The sequence below is a fragment of the Zonotrichia leucophrys genome, chromosome 4 (assembly GCF_028769735.1).
Source record: "Zonotrichia leucophrys gambelii isolate GWCS_2022_RI chromosome 4, RI_Zleu_2.0, whole genome shotgun sequence".
In the NCBI taxonomy this organism is placed as follows: Eukaryota; Metazoa; Chordata; class Aves; order Passeriformes; family Passerellidae; genus Zonotrichia; species Zonotrichia leucophrys.
The window spans coordinates 2139405-2163739 of NC_088173.1; the positions used below are offsets into that span (position 1 = coordinate 2139405).

General features: G+C 38.7%; 1 protein-coding gene across 2 annotated transcripts; it reads right to left on the reverse strand.

The window, feature by feature from the left end:
- On the reverse strand, positions 1 to 24332 carry NOP14 (NOP14 nucleolar protein). 2 transcript variants are annotated; one of them, XM_064710235.1, is made up of 19 exons: positions 24245 to 24332; positions 23790 to 24062; positions 20964 to 21098; positions 20037 to 20178; positions 19343 to 19488; positions 18781 to 18918; positions 17482 to 17604; positions 16241 to 16372; positions 14773 to 15082; positions 13373 to 13503; positions 13083 to 13168; positions 11332 to 11467; positions 9460 to 9561; positions 8524 to 8677; positions 3234 to 3393; positions 2753 to 2900; positions 1715 to 1833; positions 637 to 792; positions 1 to 300 (listed from the first exon to the last, which is right to left on the reverse strand). In XM_064710235.1, exons 2-19 carry the CDS (start codon positions 23985 to 23987, stop codon positions 201 to 203), a joined length of 2616 nt encoding a protein of 871 aa, XP_064566305.1. In that variant the 5' UTR covers positions 23988 to 24062; positions 24245 to 24332; the 3' UTR covers positions 1 to 200. The 2 variants fall into 2 exon arrangements, with proteins under 2 accessions (XP_064566305.1, XP_064566304.1); XM_064710234.1 differs by lacking the exon at positions 24245 to 24332 and having other exon boundaries at positions 23790 to 24238.
- Positions 24333 to 24335: the final 3 nt, after the last annotated feature.

Sequence of the window (24335 nt, forward strand, 5' to 3'; positions counted from 1 at the left end):
CCACATACAAAAGTGTTATTTTTATTTTCCTTATGAAAAGTTGTGGATTTTCCTAATAAGCAGGTTCATTTTTTCAAACAGATCCAATGATGTTTTCTCCTCAAAAGGAATGCATCCAAAAAATGCACTTAAAATCTGTTGAAAAGTCATGATTGGGGTGTTTTATATAGCAGTAAGCTTCCTGCTGTAGATAGTCCCAATTAATTATTCCATTTTTTCCTTTTCATTGCTTTCCATTCACCTTCCTGTGTAGCAAGGCTACCAAGAAGCTCTTTCACTTTTCTTTTCCTGGCTGCATCTCTGTAAAACAAACAACCAACATATAAAATATTTCAGAAATATTAGGGAAAATCAGTATACTTAGAGAATAATTATTAATTCATAAAAAGTCCCACAATTCTTTAATTTCACCAAAACACCATTTAAATAAAAACATTTTTCATCCTCTTAAACTAGAGAAATGAAACCACAAAGTTGAAAACACTTTAAATTATCTCAATTGAAAATGTTTGCTTTTCCTCAAATTGTCCCCTTTTATTTAAGTTTAGTATGGTTGATCATTTATGTCACACAGCAAAGAGATGAACACACAGCAGGACAAGCCCCAGAGTGGTGCTGAACCAAAGGCTACATTACCTCTCCATGATTTCTGACAGCTGCATCCTAGCCAGGTACTGGTTATCCTTCCGAATCTCACGGATGGCTCCTTTCAGTTCACGTTTGTGCCTCTGGATCAGCTGCTTCCTTTCTTGCTCCTTCTTGCTGCCTGCCTGCTTTCTTCCAAACTCTAAGCTGAAATAAGAATGTATGTATAAGCACAGGACACCTTAAACCCACAACATTTTCATATTTATAAGGAGAGGTTTGTACGAAAATTAACTCAGTATTTTAATTCCTGCATACTATATGGCTAAGTTGCAAAATAAGAAGCTGCCCAATGAACATACTGGAAAAACACTCACCAGACCTTCTAACTGCACTTCATCATCATGCCAGTGGCCACACTGCAATTCCCCATAGACTAAAAAATCTAGACTAGAAGAATGGAAGACATCTGGGAAAAGATGGGACCTCCCCATACATCTCACATTTTTGCAGACCTTCTCAGCAGATGCATTTTACAGAAGTCTGCATCAATTGCTTGGGGATAAGCGTGTATGGCAGAGCAAAGCTGTCCTCTTCAATTATTACAATGAATAAAAGTAGACACGTTGTGTCCATGTAGATAACCAATATGGGTAAATAAATCAGCAGTCAATATAAAGCAGATTTCCTAAATCAGAACACTGTTCTATTATCTACAAAACTAAATGAGTGTTTTTGACCATCCATCTTTGACCATCATATATTACATATACATTAGGAACTACTCACTCTTATTCTTCTGACTTGAGGGCCTGACAGAGCATTCAGTAAAGCACCTGACCAGATAATAACAATCTAATCATCTTGAAATTTGTTAATTTACAATTCATTAAATGGGCAAGAGTTGACTTAGTGCTATTTTTCCTACAAGATAATATTTGTTCTTAAAATTCCTTTTCTTTTTTTCTTTTCCTCCCTACCACACAAGTAGATGTCCCCTTGTGAATTATACACAAAATCTAGCAGAAAAACAGTTGTTTACTGTCCTGCTTTCCAAATCCATTCTAGCTTGCTAGAAATCTTAAGGTTTAAATGCACCTTTCCTTTGCATCCAGTCTTCTTTACTTACACTTTCACAATTTTAGGAGTATACTGTTTCAATGGCACTGGCTTCTTTTTCTCACATACCAGTGGGGTATAGTGTTTTACTTTGTTCTCCAGCTCTTTCAGAGCACTGTGATACCATTCCTGAAAATGCAGAACAAATTACAATTGTAAAAGCATATCAAAGCCACCATAAATCAAAAGCTATTGTAAACTGAATCAACAGTAATGCTCTCCCCATGTATTTTTTTCCTGGGTTAAGTCACAGCTACTCATTAGGACACTGCTAACACTGACATGCTGTAATCCAAGTTGGATGATTCTTAAAAGCCTTTGGAAATCTATTAAAGTGGTATAATGAACAATAAGAAAGGTCTGCCTGCTGGTAGTTTCACCTAACAGAGGAAGAAGCAAGACTAAAGGCAGTTTAACTCAGACTCTTCCTTTCATGGTAATTTTAACAATGACAGGTTTTTTTATTTTGATGGCAGAAAACATAGGCCATTTGGCTTCATCTAAGTAATAAAACTTTGTTCTCCAAAGTTTTATTTATCTCCATTTTACGATGCTTCTTTGAGGAAAAGATGATTTTGCTACATTCAGAAGAGACAGATTAAAATCTGAATCTCATTTCTAGAAAATCAGCAACTGTCCAAGGTTAAGGTACTGACCAGGCATATTTATGTTCATTTTACCTATATAGTTATAAGTTTTACCTCCCCAGTTTGGTACATGTATTTATTTTACCAAGGTCTTACAGATTCACTACAAAAGTACAAGAGCAACCAGATGTCCATATTACTCTTATAAATTATGTCACTCATGGAATGCTACATTATTACAAGCCAAGTGCTGTTCTCTTCATTTAGATAGGCAATACAATGGAAAAATACCTTTTCTAAATATTCTCTGTTCTTTTGTTTTTTCCACAGAATGCCTGAACTTCGAAAAAATTAATGCTTATACTTGTTTTTTGGGGTTTTTTGTTTATGCAGAGATGAAGATCACAGAATTTATTAATAAAAAAACCATATTGATTATTTAAATCCTGAGGAATACATACCTGCATTTTTTCAGGATATTCATTAACTGGCATATGTTTTGTAAGGAGTATTCTGACAGGATGCATTATTTCATGGAATGATGGTAAAGATTCATAGAGAGCTGCACATTTTTTAATAAGGTCAAAACATAGGGCTAGACATGATAACCTGTTAATGCACAAAAAATTAACAATTTCAGATGCAAAAACTGCAATGGATTTTCAAATAAAATCAACCGAATGAATTAAATTTGTACTGTTAGAAGAATCCATTAAGATTGCTTGGCAGAACCAGTTACAACTGGAAATAGTTGTTAATTAAGACTAAAAATTTCTCTCTCCTAAGCAAATACCAAAAGAATTCCATCAGCAACAAATCTTTATGTCAGTGCACTGAAGACAGAACTATCCTCTACTCTTGTTTTTACTTCTAAAGAGCACTGTCACTGACATGACACAACAGATGATTTGCTATTTTTTCTGTTCTGCACTTCTTACATACCTGGTATGATTTATCTCTGTTCTGCTGGCTTCCTTTAATCTAGTCACAATACTCAATGGCACACTTTGCTTCTCCCAGCTTTTCAGATCCTCCTTATCACACACCAACAGCAATTCTAGATTTTTCCCCACTGGTGTAAATGGATGCACTACAGTATAGCCTAAAAAACCAAGAACAGTCATTAAACAAGGTCACTTCCATGCATTCCTTCTGAAGAAAAACAGCCAACTCATTTTACATTTTACAACTCATTTTACATTTTTAATTGTACTACCTTTAAAAATATTTCTAAATTTTTCTAAAACAATGGAAAACACTGGAGCATGGGGACACAGGTCAGTGTGCAGTCACACTGCCAAGTCACAGAACCCAAAGGCAGGGACTGGGAGAACCAAGTACTGTCCACTGCAGAAGGCCAGGCTTGAGACTAAGGAACCTGAATGTGCTCAGCTCCCTGGGACCTTAGACATCTGAGGGTCCTGAGGGAACTGCAAGACAAAGCTCTTAAGCCACTTTGATATTTGAAAAGCTGTAGTTCCCAGTGGCTGGAAAAAGGGAGAAAAAAAATCCTCATTTTTAAAACAGGAAAGAGAAGAGATCCAGTGAACTACAAGTTGATCAGCCTCATCTCTGTGCCTAGCAAGGCTGTGGAGCAGATCCTCCAGGAAAGCACAGAGGTCCTCAGTGACAGTCACCATGCTTCAATGAGGGCAAGGTGTGCCTGACAGGTTTGGTGGCCTTCTATGACAGGATTACAGTGTTGATGGGTAAGGAAAGAGCAACTGACATCATACACCTGGATTTGTACAAAACATTTGAGACTGTCCTGAACAACATCCTTGTCTCTAAACTGGAGAGGCATGAATTTGACAGGTGTATGACTCAGTAATAAGCAATTATCTGGATGGTCTCAGCTACAATTGTGGCCAATGGCTCCATGTCTGGATGGAGATCAGTTATGAGGAGGGTCCATCAGGGGTCTGTCCTAGGACCAGTGTTACTGAACATCTTGGCTGGGGACACAGACAATGGGACTGAGTGCACCCTCAGCAAGCCTGCAGGGGACACCAGGGTGAGTGGTGAGCTTGATGTCCTTCCTGTCCCCCTCTACAGGAAGGGGATGCCACCCAGAGAGACCCTGGCTTCAGAGGTGGGGCCACGGGAGCCTCAGGCAGTTCAATAAGACAAACTGCGAGGTCCTGCATGTGAGCAGGGGCAATCCTACACATGGATACAGACTGGAGTGGACCAAGAGCAGCTTTGCAGAGGACTTGGGGTATTGGTGGATGGGAACCTGAATTCTGAGCTGACAATGTGCCCCTGCAGCCCAGAAAGCCAATGCATCCTCAGCAGGTCGAGGGAGGGGATTCTTCTCCTCTACTTCACTGCCATGAGATTCCACTTGAAGGAATGTGTTCAGCTCTGAGGTCCCCAGAGAAGGACACAGACCTGGCTCAAGAGCATCCAGAGGAAGGTCATGAAGATGACCAGAGCACTTGCCATTCGAGCTGGGGCTGTTCAGCCTAGAGAAGAGAAGGCCCTGATGAGACCTTACAGGAACCTTCCAGTATTTAAATGAGGCTTACAGGAAAGATATATCTTCTTTATCAGGAAGTGTAGTCATAAGATGAAGGGTAACAGTTTAAAACTGACAAAGGACAGATTTACACTAGATAAAAAGAAGAAACTCTTCACTATGAGAATGGTGAGACACTGGACTACAGGCCACCCAGAGAAGTTGTGGATGCCCCAGCCCTGGAATTGTTCAAGACCAGGTTGGATAAGGCTTTGAGCAACTTGGTCTAGTGAAAGGTATCCCTGCTCATGGCAGGAGGGGTAAGAATTAGATGATCTTTGAAGTCTCTTTCAACTCAAGTCATTCTGTGATTCTTTGACTCATTCAGTGGCTGGGGAAAGTTAGGACATGTAAGTTCACATCTGCCCTGTGGGAAAGAGGATGCACAGTTAAACTTCAGGTGTGATCCAGTGTGGGATCTCAGCACCTCAGGACTGAGGTGCCGAGCCACCGAGAGCACCCTTGGGGGGCTCGGGAGTCCTGGAATGTTCCAGAAGTGTCTGGTGGCTGGACTTTGACCCTACACAGGAGACGACACCTGTATGAGGACAGGAGGGTTTCACCGGGGTGAATGGTGAAGGGATCAGTTAATTAGAGGGTGAGACACAGGGTTTAGGATTTCTGTACAGGGGGGTTTAGAGAAGTAAGATGGAGGAATTGGGGCATGTCCTGTCCTTCTTCTTCTTCTTCTTCTCCTCCATCTTCTGTGGTGATGGTGGCACTTTCGGATGGGTCATTACTGAAAGTGCACCGGGCAATAAGAATAAATGGTATTGGGGAAAAATGATAAATATTGTACACGTAACAATGGGTATAAAGATAGGTGACTGTCCGGAGGGCAGCACAGTGTGCTCATGGCTGGCTGCTGAGCAGAGCTCTGTCGGGCCGAAAGAAAATCTTTTAGATAAACAATTAATAAACATAAAAACCGAAAGAAGAACTGAAGCCTCTTCTCGTCCTTCGATACGCGGGCTGTCCCAAGGCCACTCCGGGCCTTTCCAGGCCCTTCAAACAGCCGAAAACCGGACACTCCAGGATGGAGCACTGGATGTTTGTAAGAGGACTGGGCAGGTACAGGCTTTCCCATGGGGTCACAAGCAGAAGGCTTTGGCCAGAAGGTGGTCATGGGGCACAGAGAGCTGGAGCAGGGAGAGCTGCTCCACATCTGCCGCCACAGAGCCCCCCTCCCCTGAGAGCCCACAGCAGGGCCCTCAGACACACTGTGAGGGCCTCTCCACTCCAGCTGAGGGGTTTGAAACAGGAGCATGGAACACAGAATATACTGGAGCAGGGCACAGGGAAAACACTAAAGGTTCCCTATGCACACATCACAAGCTGATCTGTGAAACTACTTATACAGCAACATGAAAGAAGCATTTGAGGAATTTCTTGGCTAAGGGACAAAATAATTTGCATTCTCTGGGCTGGACCTTGGGGGTCTTTTTCCCCTGTTTGTTTTCCTTATGTCCTGCAAGCTTGCAGTGGAATTGACTTCAAAACTTTTTCAAACTTTAGGTTCAGATTATTTAAATGCTCTACAACCTGTACATGGCTCTTCATAGACAGGTCAGAAGACAGTATATTTAAAGAAAGATTTTTAAGGTTTGAGACCCAAAGTTGTAAGAGATCATGACACACACAGGCTTATGCAAGATCAGGAACTAAGAGATGTGAGCTTTATTATCTGCTTTACTTGTGAGAGGATAGCAGATCTCATTAACAATTCAATTAGCTAAAGCTATCAACCATGACAACTCCTTCCCACTCCCTCCACCTACAGCTTTTCTTTTTTAAGGTAATAGTTTTTACTCTAAATCAGACTGTATTTCAGTCTCTTATGAAGCTGCATTCCATATATCTTTCTCATGTGAGAAACTTATGGATGAAGAGAATAAAACTAAAACATTAAGAGTTTATTTGCTGACTCTACTCAATGTTAAAATTGAACCCTGAGAATTTTTTTGGTGTGACAGTGCATCAACATTCCAGAGCTCCATGTCTACTTATTTTAAAATATTCTCTGTTGATAGCTTAACCATCACAACTACCAGAAAAACTTCCACCATGAATATTTAAAACACAATTGGATACCTTGGGAACTTCAAAACATCAACACTGACTGGAAAGTTCTCAAAGAGAACACTGGACCTCTTATGTATCTTTTACTGAGGTTTTCCTCACTCCTAACAGAAATCAACACCATGCAAATTTAACCAGTGCAAAATCATGAACAGAAATACAAAGAAATATTTTAAACTAGGTAACAATTGATCAATGATTACCACTAAAAATTTTTTAAGTATCTTATCTAATTTTGCAGAGTCCTGTAATTTAACTTTACCAAAACTCTCTGCAGATCAAATATTCCTAATAGACACAAAGGAGAGAATACTTTCAGTACTATGTAACCCACCCACTCCATAACCTCTTCCCACCTCCTTCTAAGGGCTCAGCTGTTGGTGCTCTGAGAATCCAGGGCTCAGCTCTGATGCAGCCCAGCTGTGTAACCTTGGCTCACACTTCAGAGGAAACTGCTAAGCTGTGAGAAGCAGCTAGGGAAAGGTCTGTGGAGTACAGCCATGCCTGATAATAAAACTGCAGTGATAGGTTTGTTGAGAAAAGGCATCAGTAGTAGCTCAAAAATTCAAAATGGGGAAAAAAAAAAAAAAAGGCAGCATGAAAAGGCAAAAAAGTCCTGAAGGGAAAGGAAGGGAGCTGCCTACTAAAGCACTGGAATACTGAGAGAAGCTAAACCTTCCTCAGCAGACTGATGACTATTTAGAGAACAGACTCTTAAGGATCTTATCAAGAGGTATAAGCATACTAATAAATAGTGTGTAGTTCATTAATTCCCAGATATCTTGTGAGTTTATCAAATAATTCCAATTTTCACTTGCTAATATCCTGCCTGTGGAGTCTCCTCCTGCATGCTGTGCCCAGACAGAAATATTAACACATGAATTCGTTACTATGCTCTGACAAAACCCCTCAAAGTAAATTATTGTCACTGAACTGGTCAACAAAAAGAGCTCCAGAACCAGAACTTTAAAGATAGAAACTAATAAAAGAAAAAAAACTGAAGAGAGATTGGCAAAATAAAAGAAAAAAATTGCTGACATAGGGATCACACTGAAAACATAATTTTGTTATCCCTGTTGTCTGTGCAAATTGCCAAGTTTACACACTTATTTTACTAATCTTGCTTGTGGGGGCAGCTGCCCTCTATTACAGTACTGCAAATCCATGTTAAATAAGCAAAACCATGTTAGTTTTGTGATATACATCTCTCATTTAGGTGATATGGCTAGCAGCTGAAGATTCAGGGTATCTGCAGCATGAGGGGCTGCCTCACTGTGAGCTTACAGGGCACTCATCAGGAATCCATGAGGAACTCTGAATTTCAGAACACAGTCCAATCACAGAGTCTGTTTAGAATGACAACACTGCACAAATACTGCACGGTGGCCAACAGGAGTTCATCTCCTTTAATAACTTCAGTCCTTTCCTTCCTGCCAACAACACGAGAGGATCTAGTTCATAACAAGATGCCCAAGAATCAAGGTTGTGTTTGGCTGAATTTGCAGATTATTTTGGCCTTTTGTTCAAAACCAATGTAATCAGTGTGAAATATTTGTATTTAAAAAATTTAAAAGATGAACCCCAATACTAAAATGGACTCTAAATGAAATACTCATTTACTCTAAACAAACTCACCCTGGGCCTGGCTTTTGGGTAGAGAGATGTGAAGTACTCCAAGAAGGAAATTGATGAGTTCTGGTACAAATCTTCTGGAGAGAGATACATATTCCAGGAACAAGCAGCATATAAACAACCCTTTAATAACATCTTGCAATGTTGTAATGCGACACTAAAAGAAATAAAAAGAACAAAATATTCCTAATTAAAAGTTTACATATTGCAAATACAGAATCTCCCAAAAAGAGGAATTATTAACTACATTATAAGCATTTGAAATCTATAAAATTACAGCCTTTGATCTTTGATGGGAACCACACGGGCTTTCCCTGGTCCTTAACTGAAGAGTATCTGCAGAACTGAGTAACAGGTTTACCAGAACTCATTTAGCCACTAGAAGGTGCTAAACCACAACCAATAAATCCTTCAGAAATGAATCAGTGAAATAGAAGGCTCTGGGCAACTTGGCAGCTATTGAGCAATTAGCTCAAGACTTTTGAAACATAAACAGGATATGAGGATAGAAGAATAAGGATATATTTTAACTCAATGCACTGCATTAGGTACATTTTCAAGGAAAACAAATACTGCAAATTTTTAAGTAAAAAACCTCTCAAGTATGAAATGCAATATATGGAAAAGAAACCACTAATGAATGATTTCAGATTGTATTCAGTCTGTTCCATTAGCCCCATGTAATTTACCATAGAAGGAATTACTTTGTCACAGCTTGAAAAATTGAAGAGATATTGTTTTGTGAGTTGGACTATAGCCTGCAAGGGTGTTTTCCTCTTCAGCCCTTGTTCCAATTACTATCTGTGGCTATACCAAACACAAAGCTGCCTTTGCAATACACTTCCACTATATACATTAATACTAACACACATATTGGGAGTCTGAGGAAGAAATAATAGATGTATAATAGAATCCTGAGGTACAACATCACAGACATACCTTAGTAAGCAGCTGACTCATGTATATAAAAGCAGGTGTTACAACTGGGTGCCAGAAGTCAGAAGTTGGAAACAGCAGAGATACAATTTTCAAATAAATAAGCTGATTGCACATAAAACAGAATAAGGCAAAATATAGTTAAGACATGATTCCCAGGATCTTGACTTTATACATATGTAACTTTTGAATGAAGAACTACTACACTGTAGTAAAAAAAACTACTATAAACATAATTTTCAGAAATCTGGTATGATGTACATGACTCATTTATTGAGACAACTGTTGAAGCTAGATGAGAAAAATGAATATCCATTATGAGACATTCATTATAGGTCTAATATTGGATTGAGGCAGCTGAAAGAACAACTAAGAAGGAACTCTGCCTCCCAACCCCCTTTACTCCACGAGAACCCCATCTGATCCCCTACAGCTCACCACAGTCACCAACTCTCACACACAAACACTGCACCTGTGACACCTTTCAACCAGTCCTCAGGCACTGGCACATGCCAACCAACAGTTGCAGCCAAAAGAGCTAAGCAGTGATTAGGTGCACTTTTATTGAAGGGGATTTGAGTGACCTGTCAAGATCATATGGAAATTAAATATCAGCTGCAAGGTAATTATGAAAATTATTTAAGTGGATATTTACACAGTAAACCAGATGGAAGTAAAGTTTCATTGCTTCCTCTCTGTTGCTCCTCAGTTGTGAACAAATACTCTCCTGAAGTGTTTTGGTTACTAAATATTCTGAATTGCAGGCTAAAATAACAGCAGGCATATGAAAAGCCTACTAAGACAGCTGATCTATGGAATACTCATTCAAACAAGTGCTTTGGGAGTACAAAGTGATATAATTCCACTTTAAAAGATAATGATGGCCTGCAACCTGGCAAAGTCCAGTGAAGGGAATGAAAGCCAGAACTGTGACTGGTGCTCTAAGTGTGACAGTGACAAATTAAAAATAAAGTTAAAAGCTCTTGACAATACATTTCCTGCAAACCCCAAATATCCTGAACAAAGACTCTTCAAAACAACTCAATATATCTTCCAAGCTGTAAGAACCAAGGCTTCAGTCCATTTTCCTTCAATAGTCTAATTATTCCATTAGGCAGCAGCAATTCATCAACCTGATAGAAAACAAGTAGCTCCCTCTGAATTCGATTTATGGTTTGTCTTTGAAACTTTACTACAACTTAAAAATACTAATTTTCCTATGCTTGAATTCTCCAAGAGCCATTTACTTAGACACTGTAAAAGGAATCTGTTCACATTTAACATGGCAAGTGAAAATGGGCTACTACCAATACAATAAGGAAAGAAATTCTTTCCAAGTCACTAATTTGGCCATTATCATATATAAAGTACTAAAAAATGTTGCAACTTTATATCCATAATATTTTCTTAGATAGTTTATGTTTGGGGTTTGTTTGTTTTAGTTGGGTGTTTTTTTTTTAACCCAAGAGACATTGTACTTCTATGGAGCACATTTTTTAAACATTTGTACTCAACACAATTAAAGAAGTCACAATGTAACTGATATCATCACTTCTTTCTAAAACTACCAATTTAAGGTTCATCAGGAAAAGAAACAGTGTTCTGCTATGAAGGCTGGAGAGACAATTTTAATCCCCTTATTAATTCCACAGTCACACTTTTATTCTGATCAATACGTGTGTATTGTTTGTTTCTTGGGGGGGGGGGGGTTTTGGTGTTGTGGGGGCTTTTGTTACAACTTACCTCCAGAAAGGCAATTTAAAATAAAAGCCTAGAAAATCCCAGATGCTGATATTTCACTACATAATGTCATTCTGCACTTATTACCACTCTTACTAATGCAAAGAGATAATCCCAGCAATGTGGATTTGTTACCGTGTCTAAGGCTGGAAGTGTTGCACGGCCTTTGACTTCAATTATTTCTTCCAGATCGTGGGCAGCGTCTCGAAGGATAAACCTGACACTGTCACTGGCTGCCTCAGGAAACATCTGGCAAAGATTGTACAGTGGCCTATTAACAAGAAATTTAAGTCATAATCAAGTTATGCCACTGATGTTAATAAAAAATTGATTTTTAAGCACCCATAGGAAGATTTCTTGTGTTCCATCTGTATTGTAACAATGACAAATTGCCTGCAACAAATGTTCCTTTTTTAGAATATAAATTATTATTGTAATACTTTAGCTTACAGAGGCATGTATTTTTCATTTGGCCTTCTGAGAATCTCTGAGTTGTAGGTTTCTAAATCTTAGATGAAAAATAATTTTAAACTTTAAAAATACACTCTTAAATCATTTGCTATGGTTATGATGTATCCTTCTGAATCTCCTGACTTCAGATATTACTTCAGTGAAGTATGCTGGCTTACACTAGACAGCCCACTATTCTAAACACTCTTAGGCAATATTAAACAACATGTAAGGCAGCAATGTGGTTAGCAAAATTATTACTGCAAACAAGAAAAAAAAAAAAAACCCAAACACAAAGTTAGATCAGCTGCTGGCCTATGCTTAGTGCCTACAGGCATATGCAGTCTGGAGCCTGAATCTGTTTGGCCTCCCAGCATTTCTCAGAGAAATTGGTCTGCAGAGATATTAATGTATCCCAGCTCTAAAAAACAATCAAAACATATTTACTCTTTGGTACAAACCATGTGGGACAGTATCAATGGGTCAGAGCTCTTCCTGATGAATGCAACAGAGCAATGAATGCTAATATGGCATGGAACAGATTTTGAAAAACTTACTGACTTTAGCAGGAAATAAAAAAAATATGCCTAAAACTACATAAAAATAACTTGAAAGAAACCTGCCTATCCTGGAAAGTCAAGATAAGAACCACAGACCAATTTTGTTTGGAAGGGACCTTTGGAGATCATTTCTGATGCAGCCCCCTGGTCAAAGCATGGTTAACTTCAAAGCTGGATCAGGTTGCTCACAGCTTTGTTTTCTCCATCTTCACAGCTTCTCTGGGAAGCTTATTTTAATGTTCAGTACCTTTTCTGAGAAGATTTTTTTTCTTTCAATCTAATTGCCATTTCCCTTGCTGCAGCCCTTGCCCACTGACTCTGGTCCTTCGCTGTACACCTCAGACACACTTGGCTCTCTCCTCACAGCCTAACTGCCCGTCAGATACTTGAAGACAGCAATGCCAAACTGACAACTTCCTGCAAAGTGTTTAGCTGGAACTTCCATATGAGCTCACTGCAGCACTTTAATTCCATTTTCATCTAGCTCTCTCAGGGAATTCACAGAGCTAAAGCCCATGGAAAAGACACAGATTGCAACAGAAACTGCACAGCGTCTGCAAGGCTTAAAATCCTGTACCAGCTGTCTAAAGAGCCTCCTAGACAGGAGTTTCATGCATATGTGGTATCACTTATCCACTACCCACAAAAAGCACCTTGCAGATCAAAAAATACATTCTGAGGTTTTGAAAATCTCTTGGTACAATTAACAGATCAAGTAAGATGTGAAACAAAGTTAAAACATAAAGTCTAAGAGTTACCAGCTGCCAACAAGTTCTACAGGATATTTGAAACAAGCAACAAGCTAAATGCTTTACTCTAGGCAGCTTTTCTCTTTAAAACCTGAAGGAGCAAAAGTCCATAGGATTTAATACTCACAGGACCAGTTTGTCAATTGTTCTGAGCTCTGGTAAATCCAGAGTTGCCAACTCTCCAATATATTCCAAAAGGAAGCCAAACAATTTCTGCAAGAAATATGTTAAAATTATTAAGTTTCTCTTCATTGTACATATTCTTGAACAGTGATACAGACTTAGAAAATTAAGATTATCATGTTAATTCTACTGTTACTCACAACATAGAAGCATGTATATTTTATACTGCTCCCTAAATACTTACTAAAACTTACTCTGGAATTAGAAGTTATTTAAACATAAAACAAAACATACTTCCAACTTTGCTTTGTTTCCCACTGCAAGGCTTGGATGATTGCATTTCTGAATCCTCTCCAGTATAATAAGCTGTTGTTCTATTGTTCTTCCAGCCAATAAAGACTTAAATGTCTCGTAGGACTCAGGAACTAGAAAACAAAACCAGAAATTGACCACACAAAAATCTCAAACTTTACATCTTTAATTCAAGTGAATATGCAACAAATTTCCAATCTGAAAATTATATTGTTCAGAAAGAAAGACACCAGAAATGTTTTAAATAATTAACTTTTAAACACTAATACTCTATTAGCATATATGTAGAATTATTCCTATGAACACAAATCAGAAAATAACATGTTTTTCAATGCTTAAAACTCAAGTCATCTTCTACCATGTATGCTGAGCAACACAACTATGTTGACACAGAGCAGAATTAAACCTAAACACACATTCAACCAAAAATTTCCAATAATAGTTACCTTTATGATTAATTCACACCCAATTAGCTTTTGTGTGAAGAATATTAAGAAAAGTAAAAATATGGCCACAAATAGAAAATTATTTTAAAAAACCAAATACCCCAACAACCCTGGCATATAATTAGTTTTTTACAGAATTCAACATACTAGAAGACATCCTAACTAGCTGTGGTTTTTTGAGTTATTTTACTGTGACTTCTTTCTGGTTAAAGCAAATCCTGAATGCAATTCAAAGGCTTTGTGCAGCAAGTCATCTTCTTTGGATGGAAAAACACAAGCACTTAAGGAAGTTGTTTGAAAGGTTGTTTAATCTTGCAACAGATACTTTTGTTCAAGAAATCTACATAGGACAATAGTTAGATGAATTATGCACTTAATATGAATTAATGAATGTTTTGTGTACTACTTGAAACATGTCTCCTCCTTCCTGCTAGGCATGGACCCAAAGCCAGTCAAACTCTGAGTGTCTCCACAATAACTCAATGTCACATCACAGGGATTAAACTTCAGAATCTTGTCTCTCCAAGCATCTTCTGAGAAAAATGTCTGTCCTAACACCAGAGAAACTAAGTATAGATCACAGAATACTGTTCTGGCTTCTCTTAGGTAAAACAGTAGCACTGTGGATTGGATAAGCTGGCTGCCTTAAGAAAGGAACAGGTATTTTTATTTTACTGCCCTGTTTTTATCTTCTAATTCTGATGCTGCTCAGAGGCACAGAAAGTGCTCTGGGATGAAACAGATCTGGTTCCTACTTCTCCAAGCACAATTAGGTTTGCTCACTAAGAAGAGCAGTTACTGGCTGCTCTTTGAATAGTAGAAGACAACTAAGAAGCAAAATTTCATGAATGAAAGTAAGACCTACAGGGCTGACAAACTGACTGGTTGTTACAAACCCCTGACAACAAAGGATCCCTGCATCAGTCCTTTGCTTACCAGCAAATGTATAGGGAAGCTCTGATTTGGCAGCTTCTCTCTTTGGATCTAATTTCTCCACATTCTGTGATTCATTTCCATTTGCCTCATGTTTCTTCTCTTCTTTGCTCTCTGCAGCTTCTCCTTCACTCTCAAGATCAGATTCAAGATCAGAGTGGCCATCTGCAGCATCATCCTCCTCATCTTCACTTGCAGATTCTTCTTGACTTTCCTCTTCATCCTCATTATCTCCTTCCTCTCCTTCCTCCTCTTCTTCTTCCTCTCCCTCCTCCCCTTTCTCCTCCTCATTTTCAATATTAATTTTTCCATCCTGTCCATAGAGAAAACAAGCTAGTTAAAATAATGATAAAGGGGCAGCACCTCAACACAATCACCATGCAAAGTTATCTTAAATTTGCATCAAGAGAATTTGAGCCTTTCTACCCTGACCAGGCAGTGAATGCCAGCAGTGCCAGCCAATAAAGGACATTAGGGAGAGAACATACATACAGATATAAAAAAATGTAGGGTATTTCAAGGGGCTGGAAGAAATTGGAAGAAGAATAGAGAGTATATGAGGAATAAAAGAAACCACACAGAAGGAAAACTAGTAGATTATACAAACAAAGACTTCAACATCAATTACAGAAACATTCTTAGTATAAAAATATGTTCCTTCTATGTGTTAAAATAGCATATCAGATACATATTTGGTCTCATCCTGATTTTATTAATCATCAGTTTAAATTCACATTCCCAATGGGTATTGTCCCCTTCAGGGAGAACAGCAGTTCCCTTTTACTTGGGTATGAGAAGCCAGAATCAGCACACACGTGCACCACAGTCAGGGTGACTGGTGATATCAGCTTTAAGGTTATGTTGCTCTGCCATCTTAATCAAAGACATGTCAGAAATCTACTCATCTTCAGACTGAAATTCAATGGAAGCTCAATCCATACAGTGAAAATTAAAAAAAAAAAAACCAAAAACAAAACCAGAAATGCCATAGAGCCTCATCTTCAACCCAGCAGGACAGTGGCAGGGAGGCTACTCTAAACAGCAAGAATACAGTCAGGAGACTTGACACAGAGACTTGACACTTGCAATACCACACAGAACACAGCACTCAGTTTTGAGCCTTCAAATACAATAAAGGTTTTGATAAACTGCAGCAAATTCAGTAGAGTGCCACCAAGACTACAGGGAGGTGGGGTACCTGCTCTGTGAGGAGAGGCATACCTGGGGATATTTAGCCTGGATATTAAAAAATCCTCCTCACAGTAAGGGCAGTCAGTGCACATCTCTCTGAGCAGCCTCCATTCTTGGAGATTTTTCAAGAACAGACTGGATCTGAGCAAACTGGTGATTTCATAGTTGACCCTGCTCTGAGCAGGAGGTTAAATGAAATGTCTCCACAGAGTTCACTTGCCAACTGTTCTTCCTAATCTTCTTTACAGACCTCTGAAAATTCATACATTTTAAACCTTACCTTGTAAGACAATAAACGTCTGTCATCCTTGTCCAGGATGAAGCCATCAGCTAGATCATCAGCTGACATGTGGCTGGGTCTCTTCTGATTTGCCTCTTCATCGATGCCACGCATGCGACGTAATCGATCTGCCTGTGTTTCACAAGGAATACCACACCCAGATGTGAGACATTGACATCAATCAGGTAACCACATCAAAACAGAGCTCTCAAATACTACAGCTAGGAAAACACAAGGAAAAACCAGTTAATTTGGATTACTCAAAGAGTTGGTGTAAAGAAAAAACCCGGCACTTGAGAAATTATGGGCAAAAGCTGAGAATACCTTTTTTTTGCAGGGAGTAGAGTTTGAGAAGAGCACACAGTCAATTGCATTAGCTTATTTAAAAGGCTTTAAAACTGGATTAAGCAGAACCATTGTGTCCTCTTATTCTAAAATTTGTCTCTTTTGCTTATGAGAATCATTACTAGAAAATAAAAGCTTCTAAAGCATTTCAGGATTCTGCAGCGTTTACCTGTTTCATGTGTGTGTAACTAGCTTGTAGTGAACACAACCACATCCTAAGATTTTTGGGAAATGGACCAAACATCAGACTCTAAGATGTAAGAGTAGAAAATGAAGTATCTCTCTGTTCTACTATTAGATACTGAGCTGCTCTGATGTAATCTGCAGGTACTGAATGCCCTACAGTCATAAATGTGCTCCTAGTATACCAAAACAAAATGAAAGAGAAGAAGAGTGAAACATTTACCAAATTATTCCATCTTCCCGTAAGACTCAGCACTCCAGGTAACAGAAATAGCATGCAACATTTCCAAGACATTCACATCCCTCTGCAAAGCAAAGCTATGCTCATGCTACCACTGAAAGGCTCTGAGAGCAATAAATGACTTGCCCAGTGTACTAATTTAACTGCTGTGCAACATGATACTCCACTAACTTAGGAGCACCTCCCAACTCTGAATAATTTAAAACATTTAAAGGCAAATCAAAGGAACATTACATTTTTATTGAAGGAAGATTGACTCATTTCATAAACCTCTACAGTCACATACTGGGCCTATGGGGTTTTTTTGGTTGTTTTAATATCAGATTACAAACACAAACAGAAGATTTCCTGAATTCACCCTGTGACGAATTGCAGTTTAGTACAGCCACTTACAATCTAAGGTCAAGGAATGAATTTAAGCAGTCATTCCCAAAAGACAGGCCCCAAACAATCTCAGCCATAAATGGTATACCTCGAGCTTCTGGAGTCTGGCCTGCTCCTCTTTGGCCAATTCTTCTTCTGTCTTCAGCCTTTCTGAAGGTTTTGCTTTCATCTCAAATCCAAGTTCTCGAACAATCATATCGTATTCATCAGGCTAAAGAAATATTTATGCAATTGTTTATTATCTTAAGTTTCATTATTCTGCTTTGCAGCCATCCCTCTGCCAGACTAACAGCTAAGAAATCAGACTTTTAAGATAAAAGGAAAAGACTGCTTCCAAAGCAAGCTGCAAAAACACTCAGCTCAGAATTAAGATAAGGAATGGAAAGAATAGTTGAAGAGAAATTCTCCTGGAATTTCCCTTTTCCTTACTGAAGTTACTCACAACTGAAAAACCTAAAAAGAGTATCTTAAAAAATAAATAACTGGATTACTTTAAGAACCCTCAAAACACAGTCAGAATTAATAAATTAATAATTTACATTTCACTTTACACTGTCACATGAGATAAGCCTTTCCTAGTTCCACTACATAGAAGTCTAGCTTAAAGAAGATAAAAGGGATGCTGCTATTCAATGATCTTCAACATGTCATGGAGCAACTTAAACCCAAAAATCAATACACCAAAAAAGGAACTTTTGGCCCAGTATCTTCTGTTGTACTTTGAGATCAGTTTTAATGCAAGACTGTACTAGTTAACTGATGTTATAAAATCTGGATTCTACTGCAAAACAATAAATGGAAATTCATGATGTTCTGCAAGAAAATACACATCTCTAGAAGAAAAATAAAAAAGCCCAACAGAATGCCTATTCTTACACTTAAAAGTTTATTTCTCTTAGTACAGAATACAAATTATAGAAAAAGCATGACACCATATGATATCTATTCAAAGTAAATTATTTTCATTCCCTTTTTGAAAGAGACAGAGCCCAGTTTCAACAAGCAAATGTCTATTGTGAAGTACTAGTTGTTTCATCAAAGGAACACTCCAAAGGCACTCAAAATAAGTCAGGGTCCCCAACAATTTTAATTCTTCAAGAAAATTTATTTGTCCTACAAAGAAGCTGCAGTCAAGAGTATTGTCACAGCCTGCAATCTGTCTCTCACTTGATAATTAAAGAAAACCAAACTAATTAAAATCAGAGAAATCACACAAATCCCTATATTCCTCCAACTAATCAGATTGTTCTAGAACTGCTTCACTCCTTCAATGTGAATAGCAGCAAACATTTTGTTTTAAGTGATAACTTGGCCTTATAGTTCAGCCACTATAAGTCAAAACTCCAAGTTACTAGAGCCAAGGAAATCAGTGTAATTAAAACCTCACCTTGGGTTTTTCTACTTCCTTGTCCTTCCTCTCTGACTTTGGGGCTTTGCGGGCAATAAGGGTTTGGATTTCCTTCCAGTCTTTGTCAAGTTTTTCTGTCAGTTCTAAGGCACTTTCTCTCCGGGTTTGCCTCTCTTGCTAGAAAAATAAAACAAAAACAAATGCAGCAGTTATGTTCAGATGGACATGACATAGCATTTACGACTTAAAATCAAAACACATTTAACATTCATTTAACAAATGAATTATTTCAAATATTTAACATTTTGAAGCTGCAAACATTCTTTGTGGAGGAAGTATAGAGCCATGCTGGATGGTACAAGGGCTGCATTCAGAAAGCAGGTGTGAACACAAGGGGAGATTTGGGGAGATACCAAACACTGGCAGATACATAAGTTATATCTAAAATGCCTACAAAGTCAGACTTTATTCAAGGAGCTTGGACTGCTCTCAGACAGCTTCCTCATTTGTTTGCTATGCCACTATTCTTCTATTCTACAAATACAGGGATGGTGACAGCTTCTCAATCATGCTCATTTATACTTCAGGGCTAAAAACTCACCTTTTCTTGTTTAGATCTGGCTATCATCTCTTCAATGAGCTCTTTCCTAGACTTAGGCTTTTCCTCTTCTTCATCTTGCTGCTCACTTGATACTTTTTTACGAAGGAGGCCTCCACCCCCTCCAAAGTGAGCAGCAGTTAATTCAGCTAGGGGAAAAAAAAGCAGGATATGAATCATTTAAATCCACACATGACTGCAAAACTGCTGCTGGGACAGTATCTCCCTATTCTCTGAGAATGGGAGCAATTTTGACTATTGAACCAATCAATCATGCATTAGTCTCATCCCTATGAGAACGGCCATACCAAAAGAGATGATGTCAGACACATAATTTACACTGACAGACACTTGGGATGAGGTAGGATCATGGTTTTGCCCTGTATTTATCCAAAAGGGAGGTCTAAAGATGCAAGAAAGCACCCAGAAAACTCACACTTTAGATTCTGGCCAAAGGGCTCAAAATCCAGGTACCTGTTTATGCTGAAAAGCTCACAGAGTAAAGAAGCCTGCCAGTCCCACTTAACCCCTGCTAAAACCCAGAGAACTGGTCTGTGTGTGACTAAGAAGTAAACAAATCTGGTTTACACATTCCAACCAAGAACATTCTCTCTCACTGAGAGGCAGTACTGAACAAATGATGTACACATTTAGCAGTAATGAAATTACCAGTGGAACACCAGCTGGCACTTCTCACCTGAAAGTGTTCCTCTTTCTTCTGTGTCACTGTCACTATCAACAATATCATTCAGTTTTTCAATTTCTGCCAAAGATTGGCCATAGTGAGTCAATTCCTCATCTTCATTCAGATTATAGATATTCTTCTTTCCATAATTTTGCTAAGAACAGAAAAACAAACCAATGAAATATCAAAAGATCTTTAGTTCCCAAGCAACAAAATAACACAGCCTTTAGTTTCAGTGCTAGTTGAGGAGATTCTTATTCCAGTGTTTTGCTGGAATTTAACTGGAATAAGAGCACTGCCAGTATTTCCATTCAAATACATTTTAAGTGAGAGAGTGTCATGTCTCTCTCACACTAATGCACAAATGGACTAACCCAAAAAACCTAGAGAAGCTGAAGTTTTATCTGTGTATCAGTAACATCAATTTTTAGCTACTGCACTTCAGGCCTAATGAAGCAGATTTCAACCTATAAAAATGACACTGCTTAATTCTGGAGACTGAGTATGATGGGCCAGAGAGGACAGGACTGCACATTCAATTCACAGTACAGAATGACAGCAAGTCACAGAGTTCTGCCCAGCTACTGAATATACTTGATGGTGACCACCTTTTCCTAATCTAACTCCAAAAACAAAGCAGTCAAAAAAACCAACTAATCAATGAATCTGCTTATAACTAGCTTTTGTGCATGTCAGTGCTCAAAGAAACCTCTGCTTCAAACAGCTGTCTGGCAAAACCAAAAAGATTTAATTAAAAAATTTCTATTTCCACAAAAAATTCCTTTTTTGTAGGTTCTAAACCCATAAAATAAAAAATAAAGCATTACCCTGCAAAACCCTCTATTAAGGGGGCACTCCAAACCTAAAAATTCAAGTGTGCCTTGTGGCTTTGTGTTTGGCTTTCTTTTGTTTGTGTTTTCCTTCTTTAAAATCATTTACCTGTCTTTCCAGAGTGAATCGCCTGATCATCTTTTCCTCAGGAGTGATTTTGGTGTTATACTCACCAAAACGTTTATCTTTGAACACATTTGTCTTTTCTCTTTCTTTATATTCTTTCAGTAAGGTTTGATTGCGCTGGAAGGAAAAAGACAAAAGGAGATAAAATTCAAGGAACAGAGAGTAATTACTTCCAAAAGTAAAAGACTCCACAGTGAACATAATACTCTTTATATTGCCATCATATCATAAATAATCATTTACCAGAATGCAATGAAAGAGAAGGAAAAATTAACATGAAGATGGGAACCTCATGCAATACATTCAGATTAAGTTCTCTTATAAGCACCCAAGGGAAGATAAAATGTTACACCATATCTCACCTTTATTTTATCACATTCAAAACCTGTGCATTTACACTGCAGAATTCTGACATGTCTCAAGCTTAATAAACAAAGAATAACATATTAAAGAAAGCAAAAAAAGGCAGCAAAACTCAGCTGAACTTTTTTTGGTCATTTCATCTAAGACATAAAAGCCTCGAGTGGATCCACACATCTATCCCTGTGTCTCTGTTCAGTGTGGGGAAGTCAAGCATCAAGTCAGTAAAAATAAGCTTGTCACACACCTATACAAGGTACTTACTGTGTGCTCTAGTTTTGGGACAGGTAAGGAGACAGGTTTACTTTCCAATGCATAATTAATGAGAAATATCTGATTTATCTTATTATTAAATAAAACCCCAAATCCTAAAATGTTCATGCATTCATGAAGTTTTCTAAAATCTTGACTAATAGTAACAAAATCTGGAAGCTAATTTATAATTTCATGCTGAAGATATTAGACAGTTTCTAAAGAAAAAAAATGTTGGCTGTGTTTAGGCCAAGAAATATCCATTTTAATTTAAAACACATTAACTGATTCTTACAGAAAGATACCGTGCCATTCATATTACCAGAAGCTCACAAAGTGCTGCACTAAAGGAAAAGGCTGGGTTTCCTACTCCTGCTCCTTCCTACTCTGCAGCCTCATGAGCATTCACAATTTTCATATGCTGCTGTAAATGACACTAAAACTCAGATTCCATCTAATATTGTGCCAATTCTACCTTCTATTTACTTCTTACAGGGACCACTGTACATATTGTAATGTGTAATATGTACATATTTATAATGTATAATGTGTACATTATACATTAGTGTATAATGTTCATTTATCCTCTCTCTATAGCTGAGACACTGTATATGAGCATTAATATCTCTCAATAAGTTGGATATCAAAAAGCATTTCTGTGCTTTTTTTTTTTGTACTCAATTATTTGGTCTACATATCATATTTTGTACTCAATTATTTGGTCTATTTTGTACTCAATTATCCTGGTCTACATATCCAAAGGAGCTATGTGAGCTATTTGTAGGGTAGACAGTTTTTCTAATTATGTATTTCATTTGATTGAAGTCAAAGTCTCAGTGATTTGGTTTTTTTATGAAACTTTGTTCTTCAACAGCTTCATAGCATATTCCATTAACTTGTTAAATGGTTTTGGTTTCTGTGATTTTCAAGATCTGCTTATTTAATATTTTAGCAATGGGGAAGAAAACCATCAAAGCCAAAGTATTAAATGTAAATAAACTTAAGAAAAGAAGCCCTGAACTTCTTGTATTGGAAGAAATTCTATTTAAAATTTTAAGATTTCATAAGAATGAAGTAGTCTTCCTAACACTGATAAAATATGAAATCCTGAATTTGGCATTTCAGGACTTTGTGTTCTCTCATCTTTTTGTGATACTAAAAAATTTAAAAATTTAGTGACACTGTTTCAACTATTCATAGTTGAATAATCAATTATTTGATTACTTCTCCTATTGATAAAAAAGAAAACACTTAATGCATTACCTTTCACAGTACACATAACATGATAAAATATCTCTTTGTTTTCACTGCATTTGCCCTTCCAGTAAGTGCTTTAAATTCTGTTCAACAACAGCATGCATGTAACACGTCACAGAATCTCTGGGACATACTCTCAAACTGCCTCTTTTTCAGCTTTAACTTAACCTTCTCTGCCGGTTTGTGTGAGGTGACAGACCACTAAGAAGTCCTGTGTTTCACCCAAGAATAAGGCAGGCTGCTGGAATCCCAGATGCATTTTATGACACACTCTCCCTTATGCATCACAGATTTTGGTCAGGTAGCTACTGATGGCAATAGAGAAAGAAAAAGAGGCATTCTGAAAATGGTACAAGGGTTGAAGATAAAAAATTTACTCTTCTTATGTGGTATGGTCATTCTTATGACAGCAGGGAACAGATCATTACATCCCAACATAGTTCTACAACACGACTATTCAAGCTGTGCACAAAAAATGACATGCATTTATTTCCCCTATCAACAGTAGTTTCTTTGTAGCTACACATTTCTCACTGTATCCCGGCCTCAGTGCTCTTTCAATATTTCACTATGATACCACCATTACAACATTATCAAGAAGCTGAACATCCTAGAACGACCAGAACCGAGCAACGCCATGAACACTGACTCCGGTCCAGTACTTGCCGACAACACGTGCCACTGTACTGTGGACGTGGGTAACTTGAGAAGAGAACCATTCCCACCAAGCAATAAGGCAGAGCTGTACTCCTGAGCCCTGGGGTTTGCACTGGCCGGAGTCATCCCCGAGCTCGGCATCACCCCTGAGCACCGAGAAGGGACCGGCCACTCCTGCTGCGACAACAGCGCTGGGCGCTCATCCCACCTGGGAGGGCTGCAGCCTTATCATCTCCCACATCAATATACCATTCTTCCTCCGTGCTTTGCGTGTCCTCTTACCTTCTTGATGGCCTTGGACCGTGAGACACCCGGCAGCCCCACATCATTTTTGGTCTTCCTCCCCAGGATGTCAAACTTCTGCCTGTTGACTTTCACCTCAAAGGGGTTGCTCTTGACCACGGCCATGGCCGTCTTCACGGGGCCCTTTGCAGTGGAAGGCACTGACGCCTTTTTCTTCCGCTTCGTCGCCTTCCCCATCTCTGCTCCGGCTGCCCGTGGGGACGCGGGGGGAGGCAGCGGCTCTGCCCTCAGTATGCGGGGCCAAGACTGGAACTGCAGACAGGGAGAGCAAAATGGCGCCGAGGGGTCGCCGAACTCCCCGAATTTCCCCTTGGCCTGACCCCGGCCCTCAGCCACAGCTCCGTGAGAGCCGGAGGGGAGAGGAGCGGCGGAGAGGAAGGAGAAGGGAGAAGAGAGAGCAGCACGGCCCCAGCGCGGCCCTCACCCCGCCATACCCAGCACTACCACATGCGCACCGGCAGCTGCCCAACTCTCGCGAGAGCGCTGCCCTAGTACCGCGATATTTATCACCCTGCTCCCCGCCCG